This window comes from Monodon monoceros, unplaced genomic scaffold (assembly GCF_005190385.1).
Source record: "Monodon monoceros isolate NGI ecotype Baffin Bay Population unplaced genomic scaffold, NGI_Narwhal_1 Super_Scaffold_9, whole genome shotgun sequence".
In the NCBI taxonomy this organism is placed as follows: Eukaryota; Metazoa; Chordata; class Mammalia; order Artiodactyla; family Monodontidae; genus Monodon; species Monodon monoceros.
Window position 1 is genome coordinate 46,611,547 of NW_021703786.1, and position 17,326 is coordinate 46,628,872.

The 17,326-nt window shown below is 53.3% G+C and overlaps 4 protein-coding genes across 5 annotated transcripts in view; 3 read left to right on the plus strand and 1 right to left on the minus strand.

The window, feature by feature from the left end:
* Positions 1 to 61: 61 nt before the first annotated feature.
* ELP5 (elongator acetyltransferase complex subunit 5) lies at positions 62 to 6,289 on the minus strand. The gene is made up of 9 exons (XM_029212912.1): positions 6,239 to 6,289; positions 5,235 to 5,487; positions 5,022 to 5,082; positions 4,855 to 4,935; positions 3,067 to 3,287; positions 1,771 to 1,952; positions 1,323 to 1,418; positions 1,077 to 1,177; positions 62 to 427 (listed from the first exon to the last, which is right to left on the minus strand). Exons 1-9 carry the CDS (start codon positions 6,287 to 6,289, stop codon positions 313 to 315), a joined length of 1,161 nt encoding a protein of 386 aa, XP_029068745.1. The 3' UTR covers positions 62 to 312.
* Positions 6,075 to 13,176, plus strand: CTDNEP1 (CTD nuclear envelope phosphatase 1). 2 transcript variants are annotated; one of them, XM_029211979.1, is made up of 9 exons: positions 6,176 to 6,618; positions 9,248 to 9,314; positions 9,409 to 9,527; positions 9,728 to 9,799; positions 10,421 to 10,537; positions 10,766 to 10,877; positions 11,295 to 11,379; positions 11,669 to 11,725; positions 11,961 to 13,176. In XM_029211979.1, coding segments are annotated over exons 1-9 (732 nt in total). In that variant the 5' UTR covers positions 6,176 to 6,516; the 3' UTR covers positions 11,962 to 13,176. The 2 variants fall into 2 exon arrangements, with proteins under 2 accessions (XP_029067811.1, XP_029067812.1); XM_029211978.1 differs by having other exon boundaries at positions 6,075 to 6,618; positions 11,669 to 12,318.
* Positions 13,177 to 13,390: 214 nt separating this feature from the next.
* Positions 13,391 to 15,440, plus strand: GABARAP (GABA type A receptor-associated protein). Its single transcript, XM_029211980.1, has 4 exons — positions 13,391 to 13,610; positions 14,163 to 14,241; positions 14,377 to 14,495; positions 14,941 to 15,440. Exons 1-4 carry the CDS (start codon positions 13,521 to 13,523, stop codon positions 15,004 to 15,006), a joined length of 354 nt encoding a protein of 117 aa, XP_029067813.1. The 5' UTR covers positions 13,391 to 13,520; the 3' UTR covers positions 15,007 to 15,440.
* An 876-nt stretch (positions 15,441 to 16,316) lies between these two features.
* PHF23 (PHD finger protein 23) overlaps positions 16,317 to 17,326 on the plus strand; it is a 4,454-nt gene continuing 3,444 nt past the window's right edge. Inside the window, exon 1 of the mRNA XM_029213190.1 lies at positions 16,317 to 16,566. Within this exon, the coding sequence (XP_029069023.1) occupies positions 16,533 to 16,566 (34 nt within the window). The 5' untranslated portion in view covers positions 16,317 to 16,532. The remainder of the gene's footprint in view (positions 16,567 to 17,326) is intronic.

Here is a 17,326-nt window from a genome sequence, read left to right on the forward strand (position 1 = left end):
TCCCAGCCTCCAATCCTATCCACTCGCAACTCTTGCTTAAATAGCAACCAAAGAGCTTTTGTTTTTAATTAAAAAATTAAGATTTTATTAGGCTTGGGGGGGGTGTCACCTTCCCTTATGCCCCCATTCCACTTTCTCTCCTCACTGGAAGCTGCTCCCTGGCTCATGGGTCACAGGGCACGGCCTCCACAGATACAGGGAACAAAGATGGGGCAGAGACAGGCTAAGGTCAATGCAAACAATGGAAGGATGGTTATGGGCCCAAGGTCTCCCTCTTCCTCCAATTACAGTCTAGTCACATCTCCTGGCCAGTTAAACATCTAGGTCATCATCTGGGTCTTCTTGGTCCAGGTCATCGTAAGCATCTGGCTCATAGAAAATGTGGCTGGTAGCCTGGCCCAGCCCAGGGCACAGTAGCGCCTGCTGTCTGAGAAGACATAAAGGGAGATTGGTGCTGGTGAGGGTGGGTAATGGGTCATGTCTGGATACCCTCTTTCCTTGTGACAGTGACTCCCTCTTTGGCCTCCATGTTTTCTTGGTCTAAGTCCCTTTGTGTGACCTCATTTAGTTAGCACGGAAGCACCACCTGGTACAGGGTAGATACTCCTATACCGCTCTCATAATAGCCTAAGTTCTTAGCAGCTTGAGGGCAAGGATCCTGCCGAAGTCTTGCTTCACCTGCCCACACACTGGGCACAGGACAACAGGCATCTACTAAGCCTTTATTAACCTGCCTCTACCATACCCATCTAGCTTCCTATCCTCTTAGCACCACTGCCTGGAGACAGGGCCGCTTCCCCAGGGTCTGGTCTGGCTCAACCCAGGCCCAGATTACTCTAGGGATATCTGTGGAGCTGGGACCCAAGGCTCTAACGGAGAGAAAAAAGACATAAAGGACCTTTGCCATTGCTGGGGTTTGGGTGGGTAGAGAACTCCTCCCCAGACGTGCCTCTGGAAGTGGACTTCAGCCCCTATAAAGTCTAAGAGGTTAATCAACAACCTGCTGTTGGCCCCACCTCTTAGGCCCAGATGCTGGGCTCAGCTCAGGGACCCCGGCACTGAGGCCCCAACCTTACTTTTCTGAGCTGAACTGGAAGGGCAGGGTCAGGCTATCTTTGGCTTCTCTCTCTTTCTTGGACAGGCGAAGGTTAAAAGTCAAATGAGTCGTGGGGTCCATCTGTAGAGACAAAGGATGCTGCCACTCTGCCCCATCACTGAAATCCCCGACCCCACCCCCAACCTCTGCACTCTTTATCCCCCTCTCTCCTTTTTCCAGACTCCAAACTGCATGCCCTTGTTCTGGCCCTGGCTCTCTTAGATACCGAGGGAACACGAGGATCTGGGTAAGGCTGGGGCTCTAGGGGCGGCCCCCCTTGGAGCTCCAGGCTGAAGTCAGGAAGGATGGAGAACCACTGAGTCTGGGGAGAAGAAAGAAGAGTATTAAGAAGGTTTTTTTCGTCTTACTGAGCAAACCAGAGAACCAGGACCTGCCGCCCCAGCTCCCAGCCACTTATGTAACTGGCTGCTTCTAGCTCGTGTTCTCCTTTTTCATCTCCTGGAAGGCAGTGGCTTTCATTGGTTAAGCTCACAGGATCCAAGCTTTCCAGGCTACAGAATGGGGATAATAAAACAATCTACCTCACAGGGCAGCTGTGGAGATACAACGAGGGCAATGCTCAAACCACGAGAGCCTAGAAGTGCTCCATCGCATCAGCCGTTTTATTGCTCTTCCTCTCTGACCCCAACCTCCAGTTCTCCTGTGCTTCTGACCTGGTGGGTCGGGCGCTGTTGGGGCCTCCGATAGAGGACGTGGGCTGAGGCCTGGCCCATCGCACCGCTCAGGGTCACCTCGGTCTGAGCAAGGCTGCTCAGCACTCCCAAGGGGCCTGGGCCGTGAAGCTCTTCATGCAGCAGGCCCAGCACATGCACCTGCTCTCCTGGGGAGCTGTCACCTGGAGAGGGACAAGGAAGGTGGTGCACGAAGGGCAGTAGGAAGCATTCAGGGGAGGCCTGGGATCAAATAGTGAAGAGGAAAAAAGGAAGGAGAGGGCCACGTTCCCTCAGAGCTCTGCCAGGATCCTGACTGACCTCGGCCAGTGTCACTGCCCTGCTCTGACCTCTTTCAGCCCTCACCTTTAAAACACTTTCTTATTCCAATGTACATCGAATCAAGGCACTGCTCTGACCTCAATCCACAGGAGCGCCTCAAGGCCTTCAGGATGGAATCCACACTTTCAGCATCTGTTCTCCGCTTGTTTTCCAGCCTCATCTCTTACATGCTGAACCATCTGCAGTGTCAGGAACTTGCCAAGATCCCAGTCAGTGCCTTAGATCCCCTTTTTCCTTCCCTCCCTTTTTAGCAGCATTTACAAAGCGTCAGGCACCGCACTAAATACTTGCATTTTTAGGTTGGACTGTATGAAATTGCTGACATTTGATCATATCTGACTACAAAAAAAGCAATTCCAAGTGGTTCATCTTCATACTATAAACTCCCTCCTTCCTCGGCTTTTACTAAGGAAACAGAAGCACTGTGAGACCAAGCACCTGCATACCGAGCTGGGTATCTGACTCTAAAGCCCATTCTAGTACGCACTGTACTTTAGGGCTAGTCCCAGTGCCCCCAGCTGGACAAAATGGCCCTTGCTCTTCAAGACATTCCTTCCTTAAGGTACTCTGTGCACGTTCCTTTATCATCATGGTCCTTATCAGACTGTCTAGTAATTGCTGGTTTACTTGTCTATACCTTTACGGAATTTTGAGCTCCTGGAAGCCAAGGACCTGACTACAGTTAGCCTTTATTTTTCCATTATCTAGAACTGTGCCTGATACAGTGTATGTATGCATATGTTTGTTGAATGAATGAATGAGGGAAAAAAAAACTTGGAAAAGAAAAAAAAGAGTAATTAGATAGCATTATGAAGAAACCAAGAACTAGAATAAAGGCTAAAGAGATGGAAGAAAGTCCAATTGCAGATCCCTGATATGTTTCCTGTTAGGGTGGAAAGGGGCACATCCCTTGGCAGGGGGAATTTATGGTGGGAAGAAATGAAGGAGGAGTCTCACCACGGCAGGAGTCCTGATGGCTCAGAGTGTGCAGAGTCTGGCAGAGTGTGGTGCAGGGAAGGTGAAGCAGCAGCCAGCTGAGGGAATCGAGAGCAATGGTGACAGGGCCAGGATGTGTCCTCCTGCACAGGGCCCTCAAGGCTTCCAGGGGACCCCCAGGAAGGGTTTCCCCAGTCTCTGACCAGTTGAGAGGGTCTCTAAAGAGGTCATGGTAAACCAGCCTGCAAAGGGAAACGGAAAGGCATGATCCTACTGCCCCTCCCCTTAATCTCCAAATTCAGCTTCTGATCTTTGTGGCTGTTTCTCAATTTTCACTAATATCCTAAACATTAGTGAAAAGTTTTTACTGAGAAGTAGAATACGGTAATTGAGAGCACAGACTTTGGCATCAGACAGCCCTGAGCTGCAAGCTTGGTTCTACCTGTCCAAGGTCACCTAACTGATGCGTTACTTCACCTCTGTAAGACTCGGTTTCTTCATTTATAAAATAGGAATACCAACCTCCTGACAGCACAGCACTAAGTGATGCCTAAAGTGTATCATTCTCGAATGGATAAAGAGAAAAGAGAGGACCTGAGACATGGTTCCTGCCTGTAGGACAGCTTAGAGAAGGTCAAGAATCAAGTCCTGAGGTACTAACTACAGATTACATAGCGATTCAGGAAAAGACTGGCATGGACTAGAAATCCTGGGAAAGCTTCACAGTGGTAGAACTTGTTCCCAGACATCTCCTTTCTATCTTCTGCTTCTCTTGTGAATGCCATCTTTACAGCATCACCTCTACTATAACAGCTGATACAAAATTAGGGCTCAACAGACAGGTGTAAACTGTTATTATCCACTTAGCTAACCAGACCAGGAAGTAATCTTTCTTAACCACCCAACATAGGTGGATTCAGGTACCTCCTGATCTGGCTGCTTTCCTCTACCCCACATCAGTCTGTTAAGCCCTGGAAATTCTACCTGCTAAAGCCCTTTTACATTTGTCCTAAACTCTCCATCCCTACTGCCACTGTCTTTAGCCAGGCCTCTGTCGCCTCCTACCGCTATTCTCTAAGATTCACTGGAACAGGAATCATGTCGGCTTCATTCACTGCTCTAGCCTAGCTCAGCTCCTGGTTCACAACTAGTTCTTAACCGGTACTTATACATCTGAGTGAACCTGCATTACTGCAACAGCCTTCCCACCTGGTATCCCTATCTCCTGGCTGCCCCCTCCTAACCCATTCTCCACACTGTGGTCACTGGACGAGTCTTTCTAACAAGTATGATGTTATCACTCTCCTCCCAAATTTTCCTTTTCGTGCTCTGTAAAACCTTTTACTACCAGGTACCTCTCTCTGTCTGACCTCAGGAAGCTCTTCCATCTCCCATGAACAGGTATGCCTTCCATACCTCTCTAATTTTGCATAAACTGTTCCTTCTGCCTGTAGGACAAGTCCCTATGTACCCTGCAGTTAGTGCTGATGCATGTTGATCACCAGATTCTGAATAACTCAAAAGGCAGAACACGTTTATTCTTGTCCTCCAGTCCAGCCTCTAGTGCTAACCTGTACTGTCGGCCTTTTATTACTCTGTTCCTCTCATCTTCTATGGTCCCTGCTTTGGATTCTCCAGATACCACTCTTCATCATTCCTCTTACTAATTCCTACCTCTTGAAAAACCCATATCCATTCGATGAATAAGTAGCTGCTACTACATATCAGGTTTGCCCCTGTTGCTGGAAGCGGAGTTCCTCAGCAACAGAGGTCCCAAATTCAATTAAATCTCTTCCAATTTGTACTTACCGGCTGTTGATATTGGAGTCAAAACCTTCACGAAACTCTTCTTCGCTCACTTCACAGCCCAGGATGTGGACTTGCTCCCCACTGAGGCAGAGATGAGGGGGAGTGTCAAAGAGTGGGGCCCAGGCTCCCTTCTCGGGTAGGACAGCGAGACACTGCGGGATACTCACCACAGTGCAGATTTCTTGATAAGCGCCTTCAAGAGGCTGCGCCCCTCCCACTCCACGGAGTCTGGGGAGAGCGAGGGACGGAAAAACAGCCTGAGAACACTGAGGTTTTCGTATTTGCGAACCGGTAACGACCTCCACCCCTGGCCTCTTACCCACGGCCCTTCCTCTCCACTTCCGCCCCTTGGGCCCTGCTCCTGTGTCTGTGACCCTCACCCCGCAGCAGCACCAGGCCACCAAGAGCCAAGAGCGACTCCAGCATCTCCAAAATGCGTCGCGTCCCTCTTCGGACGCCCTCTGATGGCGTCACTACCCATTGCCCGAGGGGCGGGGCATCCACGATCTCTCCCACCACTAAGACCTGGCGTAACCTGGCGTGAGTGGTGCTTAGGTTCACTATCCCAGGAAGGCTCACGCGGATCGACCCCTCCTGAGCCCTGGTGCACAGACGCAGGGACGACGCCCCTCTCTACATTTTTATCGTGACTAGGGCGGGAAGAGCCGTTGGGGCAGTTGTCTGTGGGAGGGGCAAGTGGCCGCGCCAGCCCGCCCGACTGTCGGAGCCTCTGGCGCAAGTGACGTCACTCCGCCCCGCCCATGCAATTCGAGGCGGGCCTGCTTAGCCCTAGGCCCCGCCCCAGCACCACCCTCTGCGCATGCGCGATACTGGGGCCTTGTTCGGAGCACGCTCCACTTTCCTTATCCCCACCCCCGAAGACAGAGTAGGGGGAACTTCAGCCCCGGTGAAGCGAATACACGTCACCACCGGAAGTAGTGTCAGAGGGGAAGAGGAGGGGGGAAGAAAGAAGGAGGGAGGCCTTTGGGCGGTAAAATGGCGCCTGTCAGAGTGGGAAATCCAGCTGCAGCGGCTGCAACCCCGCTTCCTAGCGGCTGAGGCACCCCCGACCTCGGGGAGGGGGAGGCCGCTCCAGTCCAGCCATCCGCGCCCTTCGGCTCCCCCTCCCCTCCTTCCCGACTCCTTGGCCCAGCCGGTCCGTTCGCCGCCACCGCGGCCCTGCGCCCGCCGCTGCCCCCGCCCGCCCCTTTCCCGCGGGCAGCCCCCTAGCGCGCCTGCGCAGCGGGCCACCCTCCGCTTCCCCCTTCCCCTCCCCCTTCCTTCTCCCTCCCTCCCTTCTCCCTAGCCCCCTCCCCCACAGCCCCCTCCCCCAATTCTCCATCCCCTTCCCTCCTGGTCTCGGAGGACCCCATCGTAGCCCGACCTGTCTCGGCCCGCAACCTCCGCGAATTCGTCGGTGCCACTCCCCGCCCATGTGGGCCCCCGCGGGCTGCCCACGCCTGTCCCCCAGCTCCCCGTTCCGCTGGGCTTTCCCCTCGTCGTGGGTGGCTTTCTGAGCCGCCCGCTCCGTGCCCCTCTCTGCAGCCTCTCCTGCCACTCGGGGCCCCCGTTCCCCCTCCCGGTGGCGGGGGGGCTGCCCCCGGGGGGCTGGCGGAGCTGGGCCGCGGGGGCCCCGGGGCCGGCGGTGCCGGGGTCATCGGGATGATGCGGACGCAGTGTCTGCTGGGGCTGCGCACGTTCGTGGCCTTCGCCGCCAAGCTCTGGAGCTTCTTCATTTACCTTTTGCGGAGGCAGATCCGCACGGTGAGCCTGGGTGGGCGCTGGTGGTGGTGGGGACCTCTGTCAGCGGTGCTCGAGGGTTTTTGGAAAGTCTCGGGCCGCTGTTTGGGCCTAGAGACTGAGCCCCGGCGGCAGCTTTTATCGCTAGAGAATTAGAGCACCCGTCGCTGGGCATGGGGTGGGACGGGGAAGAGGAAGACCCTTGTAGTAGAACCGAGATGGTGGAGGGGGGCTAGATGGGAAAAGGATTTGGCAACTCTTGGGGGCCAGGGTGATGGGTGGGGTGCTCTTTAAGAAAGCTAGAGTTGTTGCTAAAGAAGCCGAGGGGCGGGGAACACCTGTTTGATGGCAGCAGGTCTGTTGATGTGGGCTTGTGAAAGACCCTCCTATTATTTGGAACCTCCGTGTGTGTTTGGTCTCATAACAAGGGAGAGACAGGCTCATGTGCCAAGGGTGGGGGTGGGTGGGGGGGCGTATGTCACCAACAAGGATGGGAACGTGGGAAAAGCCCTGGGTGTGAAGGAGAAACCCCTGCAGTTCAAATCAAGGGAACTCTTCCAAAAAGGTCCTGAAAACTCATTTCATAGTGTGAGTGTGAATATTTGGGTTTATTAAGACTTTGAGACTAAAAAAGATGCATTTATCATTGGCATCTTTAGTTGTGGAAGGGAGCACATTAAAGTTTGGGTGTCCCTATCAGAAGACGGTGCTTGTCAGTTTAAGGTTTGAATCTGAGGGCACGCTTCTCAGATTGTTTCTCCAGGAGACCCCAGCATTGTGAGGGATACTGTGGGGAGTGTATCGCTGGGTTTCCTCCCCCATAGCTTTTCTCCAAGGTCAAACCTCCTTAGGCTAACATCATTTAATGTGCTCTGTGTTCTCACCATCACGGGGGAGAATCCTCTGAAGAAGTCTGGGGAGGATTCAGTGAGCTGGGGTGCAGAGGGTCTCCAGTCTGTACTCTGGCATACCTCAATAAAACATGAAGGAATAAAACCAGGTAGGGGCTGCCTAGGTCAAGGAACTTCCAGAAAGCCCTGAGTGGTAGTGGTGGTTGACTTACTGATTTGGGGAATGGCCTTGGATTCAGTGTCTCCTTTACTACTCCACTCCTTCCACTTCCTGATTTAGGGTTTAGGGTGAGGATTGTTTCAGGGTGGTCATGGTTGTAGGCAGGGCTGTTTCCCTGAGATAAGGGTTAGGAGCCAAGAAGAATCGGGTCAGAGATACGGAGATGTGTGGGGGACTAGCTCCTGGGATTTTCCTTACGTGTTAGCTGCTGTCCTCTCTTCCTGGCCTTGCTCCGAGCATCTCCCCTTCTTCCCCTAACATAGCAGTTTTCTGTTCTGGGTGCAGGGATGGGCTCCAGCCCATGCAGAGACTGGTTCCTTGCAAAATTGCTCTCCTCTGGGCAGCACTGACCCCACAGCCTTTTGTCTTCCCTTCCTTCCTTTCCAATCGGTTTCTCCCCCCACCCCCTTTCTGGCAGATGCGTAGAGCATTCCCTACATGCCCAGCATGTGCAACCCGAGAGAGCAGGGCAGGACACCCGAGCTGTTGCAGTCCTCGTCGCAGCCCCGAGAGAAAAGAAGGGCACATGCCTTGGGATTAGGGGGAGAGAGCCCTTTGGTTTGCACGTGGAGAGCCTGGTTCGTGAGGCTTGGGGCCTAGGGACGGACTGTGCTTAGAAGAAAAGAGCAGAGGAGGGAATTGCCAAGCTTTGCATGGGAGAGATTTGAGTGCTGGAAACAGGAGCCTCTAGAGAAGGCTTGGAGAAGCTGGAAGGCCGAGATGGTGACGTCCTTGTCCCTTCCTCACCTCCCACTCACAGCCCTTACTTCACTCTGGCCTTCTTGATACTCTTATCGGTCTGCCTGGTGAGTGGGGCTTTCCAGTGTTCTCTGCCTTGCCCTGGGTACCAGGATAAGGAGGCTGTTCAGAGGGCTGAGGTTCTCTACAACTTGTGACTTGGCTAGTAGAGACAGAAATGGACAGGTGGCTGGTTAAAATAGGCCTGGTGGCCCCCAGCCAGAGGAACTTAGCTGACCTGACAACCCCTGGATTCCCTCATTCTCTGTTCCCCTTAGTGACCCAAGGACCTCCCCTCCTGACTCCTACGCCCTGTCCACTAAGGAATCTGAGGCCCTCAGCTCCCAACAGGAGGTGATGAGAGGTGTCACAGAGAATTCTTGAGGTGGAGGTGGGGAGGGCCACGCATTTCTTTGTTCCATGTAGCAGGATAACATCATGGTTAAGAGGGCACGTTCTTGGATCAGACTGCACAGGTACAATCCTGCCTCCACCATTTCATTGATTCTAATGTAAGTGACCACCCCTGCTATAGTGTTCTAGGAATACAGCCACGATTGAGACAAAATCCTTGCTTTCATTCTAACTGGAGGGGCAAACTGCTAAATAAGACAATTCCTAGCTGTGGGGTCTTAGGCAAAGTATTTAACTTCTCCAAACCTTGGTTTCTTCGTCCTTAAGACGTAGATGATATTGTTATTATTAGGGTTGTTCTGAGGATTAAAGAAACAACCCTAAATTACACTATGCCCAGTGTATGGTAAATGTTCAACACGTGCTTCCTATTACTAGTGGGGAAGATTTCCTTGTCAAGGGTTCTAAACCTCTCTCTTGCTATTCCTAGGTAATTCAGTACCAAACTGTTCGATATGACATCCTTCCCTTATCTCCTGTGTCCCGGAATCGGCTAAGTGAGTATGCTGACTGGGAGGAACCCTAGCTGAGGTAGGGTTCAAGGTCTTGGCTGGAGGTTGGTTGGTGTTACCCCTTCCCGTTGTGGTTCAGGCCAGGTGAAGAGGAAGATCCTGGTGCTGGATCTGGATGAGACACTTATTCACTCCCATCACGATGGGGTCCTGAGGCCTACAGTCCGGCCTGGAACGCCTCCTGACTTCATTCTCAAGGTGTGTGGGGCTGGGAAGTGATGGAATGGTTACGTCTGTTATTCTGCTCAATTCTTTGCCAGTCCCAGAGCATCTCATCCCTGGCTGTGTCCTCTGGCAGTCTGAAGGAGGGAAGCAGGCAGTGGGAGGGTGGGGGGTGTCCTTTAGGCCTGTGTTGTGGTGCTCAGGACTTCTCCCAGCCCTGCTGTGTTCCTCTACAGGTGGTAATAGACAAACATCCCGTCCGGTTTTTTGTACATAAGAGGCCCCATGTGGATTTCTTCTTGGAAGTGGTGAGTTTGCAGAAGCCGAAGGCAGCTCTGTGATGAAGCAGTGGTTTTAGGGCTCTGGGAATTTAGAGAATTTGGAGGAAGTAAGGGATCAGGAGAAATGGGTAAGGGCAGTTTTGGAGAGCGGAGGTTGTAGGATGCTCAGAGAATGACTTTCGATAGTTTGGGTTCATTTGTTTTGCTGATGCAATTCTATTCTTCCACAGCCTTCCCGCTCTTTTTTTTTTTTTTTTTTGCGGTACGCGGGCCTCTCACTGCTGCGGCCTCTCTTTTGCGGAGCGCAGGCCCAGCGGCCATGGCCCACGGGCCTAGCCGCTCCGCGGCATGTGGGATCCTCCCGGACCGGGGCACGAACCCGCGTCCCCTGCATCAGCAGGCGGACTCTCAACCACTGCGCCACCAGGGAAGCCCCTTCCCACTCTTTTGTTCTTGCATCTGTGAATCTTAAGGGTGTATGGTGCCTAAGACTCTTGAGTTTGAGGACAGTTTCAGAATTTTGTGTCCTCAGAGACATTCAGTGTTATTGGAAGTCCTGAAGGACTCTGCTAGAGTCTTAGTAAAAGGGATCTATATGTCTGAATGATCATCTCTTCTGACACCTTCCTCTTCTCCAATCTCTTTCAGGTGAGCCAGTGGTATGAGCTGGTGGTGTTCACAGCAAGCATGGAAATCTACGGCTCTGCTGTGGCAGATAAACTGGATAATAGCAGAAGCATTCTCAAGAGGAGATACTACAGACAGGTAAGGGGCTAGCGTCCAGGTCTAAGAGTGAGGCTTGAGAGGCAGGCCATCAGGGAGGGACCTGAGTTTGAGGCAACTGCCCTGAAATGGAACCTTCTGAGGGTGTGGGGGAGGCATACTGTATAATCCCTTTTGTGAGAACTGGCTGCCTGTGGGCATTGTTGGGATTGGGGGAGCAATCACAGAGGGCGAGTCTCCTTTTGATGAGCAGCTCACCCTGCCTTCCAGCACTGCACTTTGGAATTGGGCAGCTACATCAAGGACCTTTCTGTGGTCCACAGTGACCTCTCCAGCATTGTGATCCTGGATAACTCCCCAGGGGCTTACAGGAGCCATCCAGGTACAGGGGACGGTGGTGAGTCTGGCAGGACTAGGAAGTGGTTCTGAGTAGGTATTTTGAATGCATGGAGCTGGGATTCCCTGGTTTACAGTCGGTCAGGATGCAAGTTGTTTCTCTTTTAAATGAGATGTTCCCCACCCCGCCATATCCATTTCGTAAATCAGATTTCTCATATCAAATTGCTTCAGGTAACACACAAGGCAGTAAGTTTGACTAGAAGCCTCGCCCTAGTATGAAATACGGTGATTAAAATTTTATTTTATTTTGAAGAATAAATCAAGGAGGTTTTACTTAGGTCATTCAGTTTGGGGGCGTATGTATTTTAAAGTAATGAAACCCACCCCCAAATAAAAGGAAAAACACCCTGTCTCTCTTGAATCCTTTGTTTCTTCTCATGTGCCTTTTCACCCACTCTAGACAATGCCATCCCCATCAAATCCTGGTTCAGTGACCCCAGCGATACCGCCCTTCTCAACCTGCTTCCGATGCTGGATGCCCTCAGGTAAGGGAAGCTAGACACTTAGATTTCTGAGGAGAGAAGCGGGTGGGGGATCCCAAGAAGGAATAAAAGTTTGTCCTGTTTTACTTATCTCTTTTCCCTTAAGAATATTACTTTTGAACAAGGTCTTTTTAAAACTCATCACTTTTAGCCTTTGGGTTTTGGGCAAACTGAACCTGTCTCATGTGAAAACGGTGATCCTTTCCACCCCACGTCTTCCGTGAGGCTGCCTTACACTAGTGTGAGGATATCAACATAAGGACTCTACCAATGCAAGTTATTGTTGTCCCAGGTTCACCGCTGATGTTCGTTCTGTGCTGAGCCGAAACCTTCACCAACATAGGCTCTGGTGACAGCTGCTCCCCCTCCACCTGAGTTGGGGTGGGGGGGAAAGGGAGGGTGAGCCCTCGGGATGCCGTCTGGTGCCCTGTCCACTGGTGAGGACTGCCTGGGCAGGGTCTGCCCCTCCCACCCCTCTCTGCCCTGGGAGCCCTGCACTCCATATGGAGTCTGGATGGACACAAGGGCCAGATTCTCAAGCAGCCTCACTCTAACTTCGTGTTCGCACTCCCTGGAAACCCCAGACTGGGACATAAGCGGAGGCCTAGGAGAGCCGCAACAGTGTCTGGTGGAGAGACAGGACTGGCCAGAGTGGGAGACAGACATTCGGTAATCCGGGAGGCTCAAAGAGAAGCCAAGCCAGCTTTGTTGTGATTTGTTTTTTTAAAAACTCTTGTACAAAACTGATCTAATTCTTCACTCCAAGGGCTGGGTTGTGGGTGGGAAACTGGGATTTTGGGCCACTGGATTTTCCCCAAACTTGTCCCCTCCCTTACTTTCTATTTTCCCTTCTTCCTAGATTCCCTCAGACCTGTAACCAGCTTTCTCTCTTTTTTTTTTCTTTTCTCTCTTTTAAACCATGCATTATAACTTTAAAACCAAGGCTGCCCTAGGTCCTTCTCTGGGGTTTTGGGAAATGAAGGGAGGGGTCTTTGTTCACACCCAGCCTGACCCCTAGGCAGAAGGAAAAGAGGTTGCTGTAGACCCGAAGGGTAGGGGGAATGGTGGTGTTAGCTTTCCCTGGTGGGAAGGGACTTAGTGACAGGATGGGCGCCCTGTCGGGGAGTGTAAGGACAACTGTGTGTCCTGAGGGAACGTGAGCTTCAGTGCGGTAGGACGGAGAAATAGGAAAGGAGAGACCTGGGCGCCGGCAAAGCCAGCATTTCGTCTAGGGGGTTGACGTGAACAAGCTAAGCAGACGCTGCCCCTGAGCGGCGTGGGGCGGGAAGAGGGGGGGGTTGCTCCACGCCACCGGCGGGCCGGCCGAGCACCGGGGCTCCACCTCCCCAGCGCTTTCCTCCCCGAAGCCTAAGCCGGCTCTACTTCCTCGCACCCGCCACGTGACGCCCCGCCCTTCTCCGAGATCACATGATTCTCGGGTACACACAGTGCAGTATTCTTCCGCGCTGACGTAGTCCTTACTTTTCGGACCTCCTCTCTAGTCCCTATTGGTCCACTCACCCCTGGAACCTAAGCGTTCCGTGCGTCTCTCCAAACATACGTTTCGTTTTTGCCCTCTATTTCCGGAGACCACTTCCTCCGCTTGGGTACTACTTTGTTTTGGTGTCAACGGCCGCCTTCAACGTACCAACACGTTTCGTGAATAGCTCTCCTTGTAATTATCTGCTCTTTTTCCTGTACGTTATTTCCGAAAAGAACTTTTGGAGAGCCAAGTCTCAAATTACGGTTACCATCTTCCAGCCATTTTCATCGTTACTTTCCTGGGGGAAACTCGGAAAATGGGTGTTCAGTTATTTTCGACGATAGCAAAAGCCAACAGTCTTTCCTACGCCGCCTGCGTAGCCTCCAAGTTGATTCCAAAGCTATTGCACTGACGGCGTGGGGGTGGCGGTCAGTAGGTGGTGCTACGCTAGTGGCGTTAGGGCCGTTGCGCTAGCGGCGTAACATAGCAGGCGGGGAGGCTCCTGCTCGTCGGGGGCGGGGTTGGTGAATAGGGAAGTGGCCCAAGTCCCGGGATCGCTCCGCCGAATCCGCCCGCGCGTCGCCGCCGTCGCCACCGCCCCCCGTCCCGGCCCCCCCCGGGTTCCCTCAGCCCAGCCCGGTCCAGCCCGGTTCCCGGGAGGATGAAGTTCGTGTATAAAGAGGAGCATCCGTTCGAGAAGCGCCGCTCTGAGGGCGAGAAGATCCGAAAGAAATACCCGGACCGGGTCCCGGTGAGGACAGTAGCCAGGGCCGAGGGCGCGGGGCGCTGGCGCTGGCGCTGACGCCACAGCCCGGGCTTGAGTCCGGGACCCGCAGCGCGGGCCTCAGGCTGCCGGCTGTGGCGGGGTTGGGAACGAGCACGAAACTGCTGTCCCTGGGACCGGAGGTGAAAGGAGTGGGGTAGCGGTAGAGCTGGGAGTGAGAGGATGTAGACGCGAGAGACAGACCTTGAGATTCATGTGGGAAGCTGTGGGGCGTTTGACAGCCTGAGCTTCACATGGGGTTTTTGAAATTGAAGCTGTAGTCGGCCCAGACAGGTCATCCCCTTATGATTAAAATAACGGTTTGTTATGACGCCCTGTTTAGGGATCCTGGATGTTTAGGTGAATTTGAGTCAGTGGGGTCAGAATCCCTACTCAGGGCTGCGCCGCGTGTTCAGAGACAAAGAGAAATGAGTCTGGGGTAGGTGTGGGTGCTAGGAATGTTGTTGTTTGAGTTCTTGACAGGTGGAGCTGTCGGGCTATATACCTAATGTCTCCTAATTTTAACCTTCTCTTTAACAGGTGATAGTAGAAAAGGCTCCCAAAGCTCGGATAGGAGATCTGGACAAAAAGAAATATCTGGTGCCTTCTGATCTTACAGGTGGGAATCTGACCCAATACCCGGGTTTGCTTCCTGAGGGGGGCGCAGTCTCTGTGGGAGGAGGCTCCACATAGAAGGTGTTCTTTTGAGGGCATTTGTGATCTCTGACTTTATCAGGCCTTGTATCTTTGGCAGTTGGTCAGTTCTACTTCTTGATCCGGAAGCGAATTCATCTCCGAGCTGAGGATGCCTTGTTTTTCTTTGTCAACAATGTCATTCCACCCACCAGTGCCACGATGGGTCAGCTATACCAGGTATGGTGCCTGGGAAGTAGTGGAGGCTTTGGAGAGGAGTTGGAAGCGCTTGAGAGGCAAAAAGTTTTAAGTCAGCAATTCTTGGACCAAACTGGCTTACTTAGCTCTCAATTTTATATTTGCTCTTAAAATTTCCACATAGTCCTGGGTTGGGGATTTGGACAGGGCCGTGGGAGTAGAAAGAAGAGAGAATAGTGAGCTGGAGCAACTGTTGTGATCCAGACTCTCCCCAGGCCCCTCCCTGTTCCAAGGCAGCAGAGAACAGTTTGAGGTCTTTTTGCCCAAGACTGTTGGCTAGAATAATACTGTTCAGCGTCTAGGGCCTGGAGCAAGTGAGAGGGAGAGTCAAAAAGAATGGTTTTGGAAGAATCTGTCCCGGTGGTGGGTGGTTCAAGTAACTAAGGCCCAGTTGCCTGAACACTGTTACTTTCTGCTTTCACCCCAGGAACACCATGAAGAAGACTTCTTTCTATACATTGCCTACAGTGACGAAAGTGTCTATGGTCTGTGAAGCTGCTGTCCCTAAGGTGGGGGGTCCCATTCTACAAAGAGAGAGGTGGCCCCCCTTCCTTGACCTGCTCCTCCTTGAGGGTCAAACACCACCTCCCTTTTTCAGGACCTGCACTTCCTAATGTTTGAGACTCTCTTCCAGCCCCTTTAAACACAAGAGTTAATGTGGGAGATGGCCTCTAGTACCCACTCTTTCTCCATTCTTCCCCTTTACCACCTTTCCCATTCTGCTTTAGACTTCTTGACTGTCAATATGTGTCACATCTGGTGATTGTTTTGGTTTCTTTTCCCTTTCTAACTGCCCAAGGGGCTCAGAACCCTAACAATCCCTTCTTTTCACTACCTTCTTTTTTGGGGGTAGATGGAAGGGACTGCAATTGTGGGGGGAAGGTAGGAGGCACATCAATAAAGAGAAAACCACCAAACTGAACTGGATTTTTCTTTGTGTTGCTCCCCTCCCCCTTTTGTTCTCCCTCGTCAGTGGTGGGGAAAGAGGAGGTTGGAGGGATAGTAGTATATTTTGGTTTGTTTTTATGTTGGGCTTTTCCTTGTGCATAAAAACTGTACTTTTGTTGTGATGGATGGAATACTGAGTATCATTTCACGAAAGTTCAGTTTTATATACGTGTGTATGGATTGGGTCCTGAGGTTATAAAAAAAAAATTTTTTTTTTACTGTGGGTTTCTGTGGAAGTTTGAAAGCACCTGCTTTAGATAAACCATCCAAGTTTGTCATAATCTTTTGGGTGAAGGAGATTTTCGAGTGTGGGAGCTAGTAAAAGGACTCTGTCCTCAGATGCATGTCGCTTAGACAGACTTTGTGCCGGCGTGAGGGATCCAGTGGAGTGTAATCCAGGAGAGGGAGAACACGGGGAGGAGGGAGCCATTATCACCGGGAGAACTTCATCTCCCAGCAGCCTTTTCTCTGTCTGGCCGGAAGTGGGGCGGTCCCCCATGGGTAGAAAGAAGCCGCAGAATGAGGCAGTATGGTGGCCGAAAGTTCTAATCCCTTCTTTCCCTTCATCCCCTTCTTTCTTAGCCCCGCCCAGCCTACATTTCCCAGGAGCCAGAGCGCCCTCTTCCCCTCTCCCCTCTGCTCCCAATCTCCCCGCCACTCCCCGGGGGAGGAGAGCGGTTTAGTGCGCCTGCGCCAATCCGTGGCTTGCTGGGAACTGAAGTTCCAGAGGGTTATACAGTGTCCTTTTTGCTGCCCCCGGACGGACTATAATCCCCTTGATGCATTGCGCGTTAGCGCCCGCGAAGGGAGGGGGGAGAGAGGAGGAGGGAGGGAGGAGAGAAGGAGGAGGGAGCAGGCGGCCGGCGGCGCGGGGGGAGGGGGCCCGGTCCGGGAGTGCGGGAGGCAGTGGTAGAGGGAGGTGGCGGCAGCGGCTAGCGGACTCGAGTCACAACCGAGTCGAAGCAGACACCTCCGTGGAGCGAGGCAGTAAGAGCACCGAGCACCGGAGGCGGCACCGGGATCCCCGGCTCAGGGGAGGGGGGCGCCGGACCGGGAGGAGGGGAGGGGGCGATGCTGGAAGCCATGGCGGAGCCCAGTCCCGAAGGTGAGCTCTCGACCGGTACAGAGCGCTTAGCCGGCGGGGGGCGGGCGAGGAATCTATTGGCAAACTTGGAGGTCGAACCCCGGAGCCCAGCGGGGGAGGGCGGGGAAGGGGTCGGGGGCCTGCCCCTGGAGGTGGGAGAGTGACGAGTTGAGAGACCTTGGAGAAAGAGGAGTGGGAGACTGGGCTGGGGGTAGTTGGAGATCAGGCGCTGTGTGTGTGTAGGGCGGGTGGGGTGGGATGGGGGAGCGGGAGCTGGAAACCCACAGCTTCGGGGGTTAGGGGCCGAAAGGGCCTCCGGCAGGTTGGGGCCCTAGAACTGGGAGGTCTGGGGAATTTGGGGGCCGGAGAGTTGTTGGGGAGGAAGGATGTAGAAAAGGATTGAGTGAGGAGCTCGGTAGTTCGCCGAGGTGGGGGAGTTTGTGGCGGTGGTGCCGGAGCTCCCGGTAGTTGCCGCCGGAGCTAGCCCGGTGATTGTTGGAGGGGTGGGCAGATAGTTGTGGGGAGAAGAGAGGGTCTGGGTATTGTCTGCGATAGAGAGACCTATGCGGGGGGTGGTTGTGGGGAGAGGGAGCCGGGAAGCGACGAGAGCTGGCTAGTTTTGGGGGCGGTGGGGCGGGGTGGGGGTTTAAGGCCGGCGAGTTGCGCCGGGGGGAGGGGGGGTTGGTCGGTCGGCGAGGGTTAGAGCCTGGGAGTTGCGGAGGGTGAGGGGGGCAGCGGCGGCAGCAGCGGGGGTTGCTGGGCAGGAAGAGAGTAGCTGGTT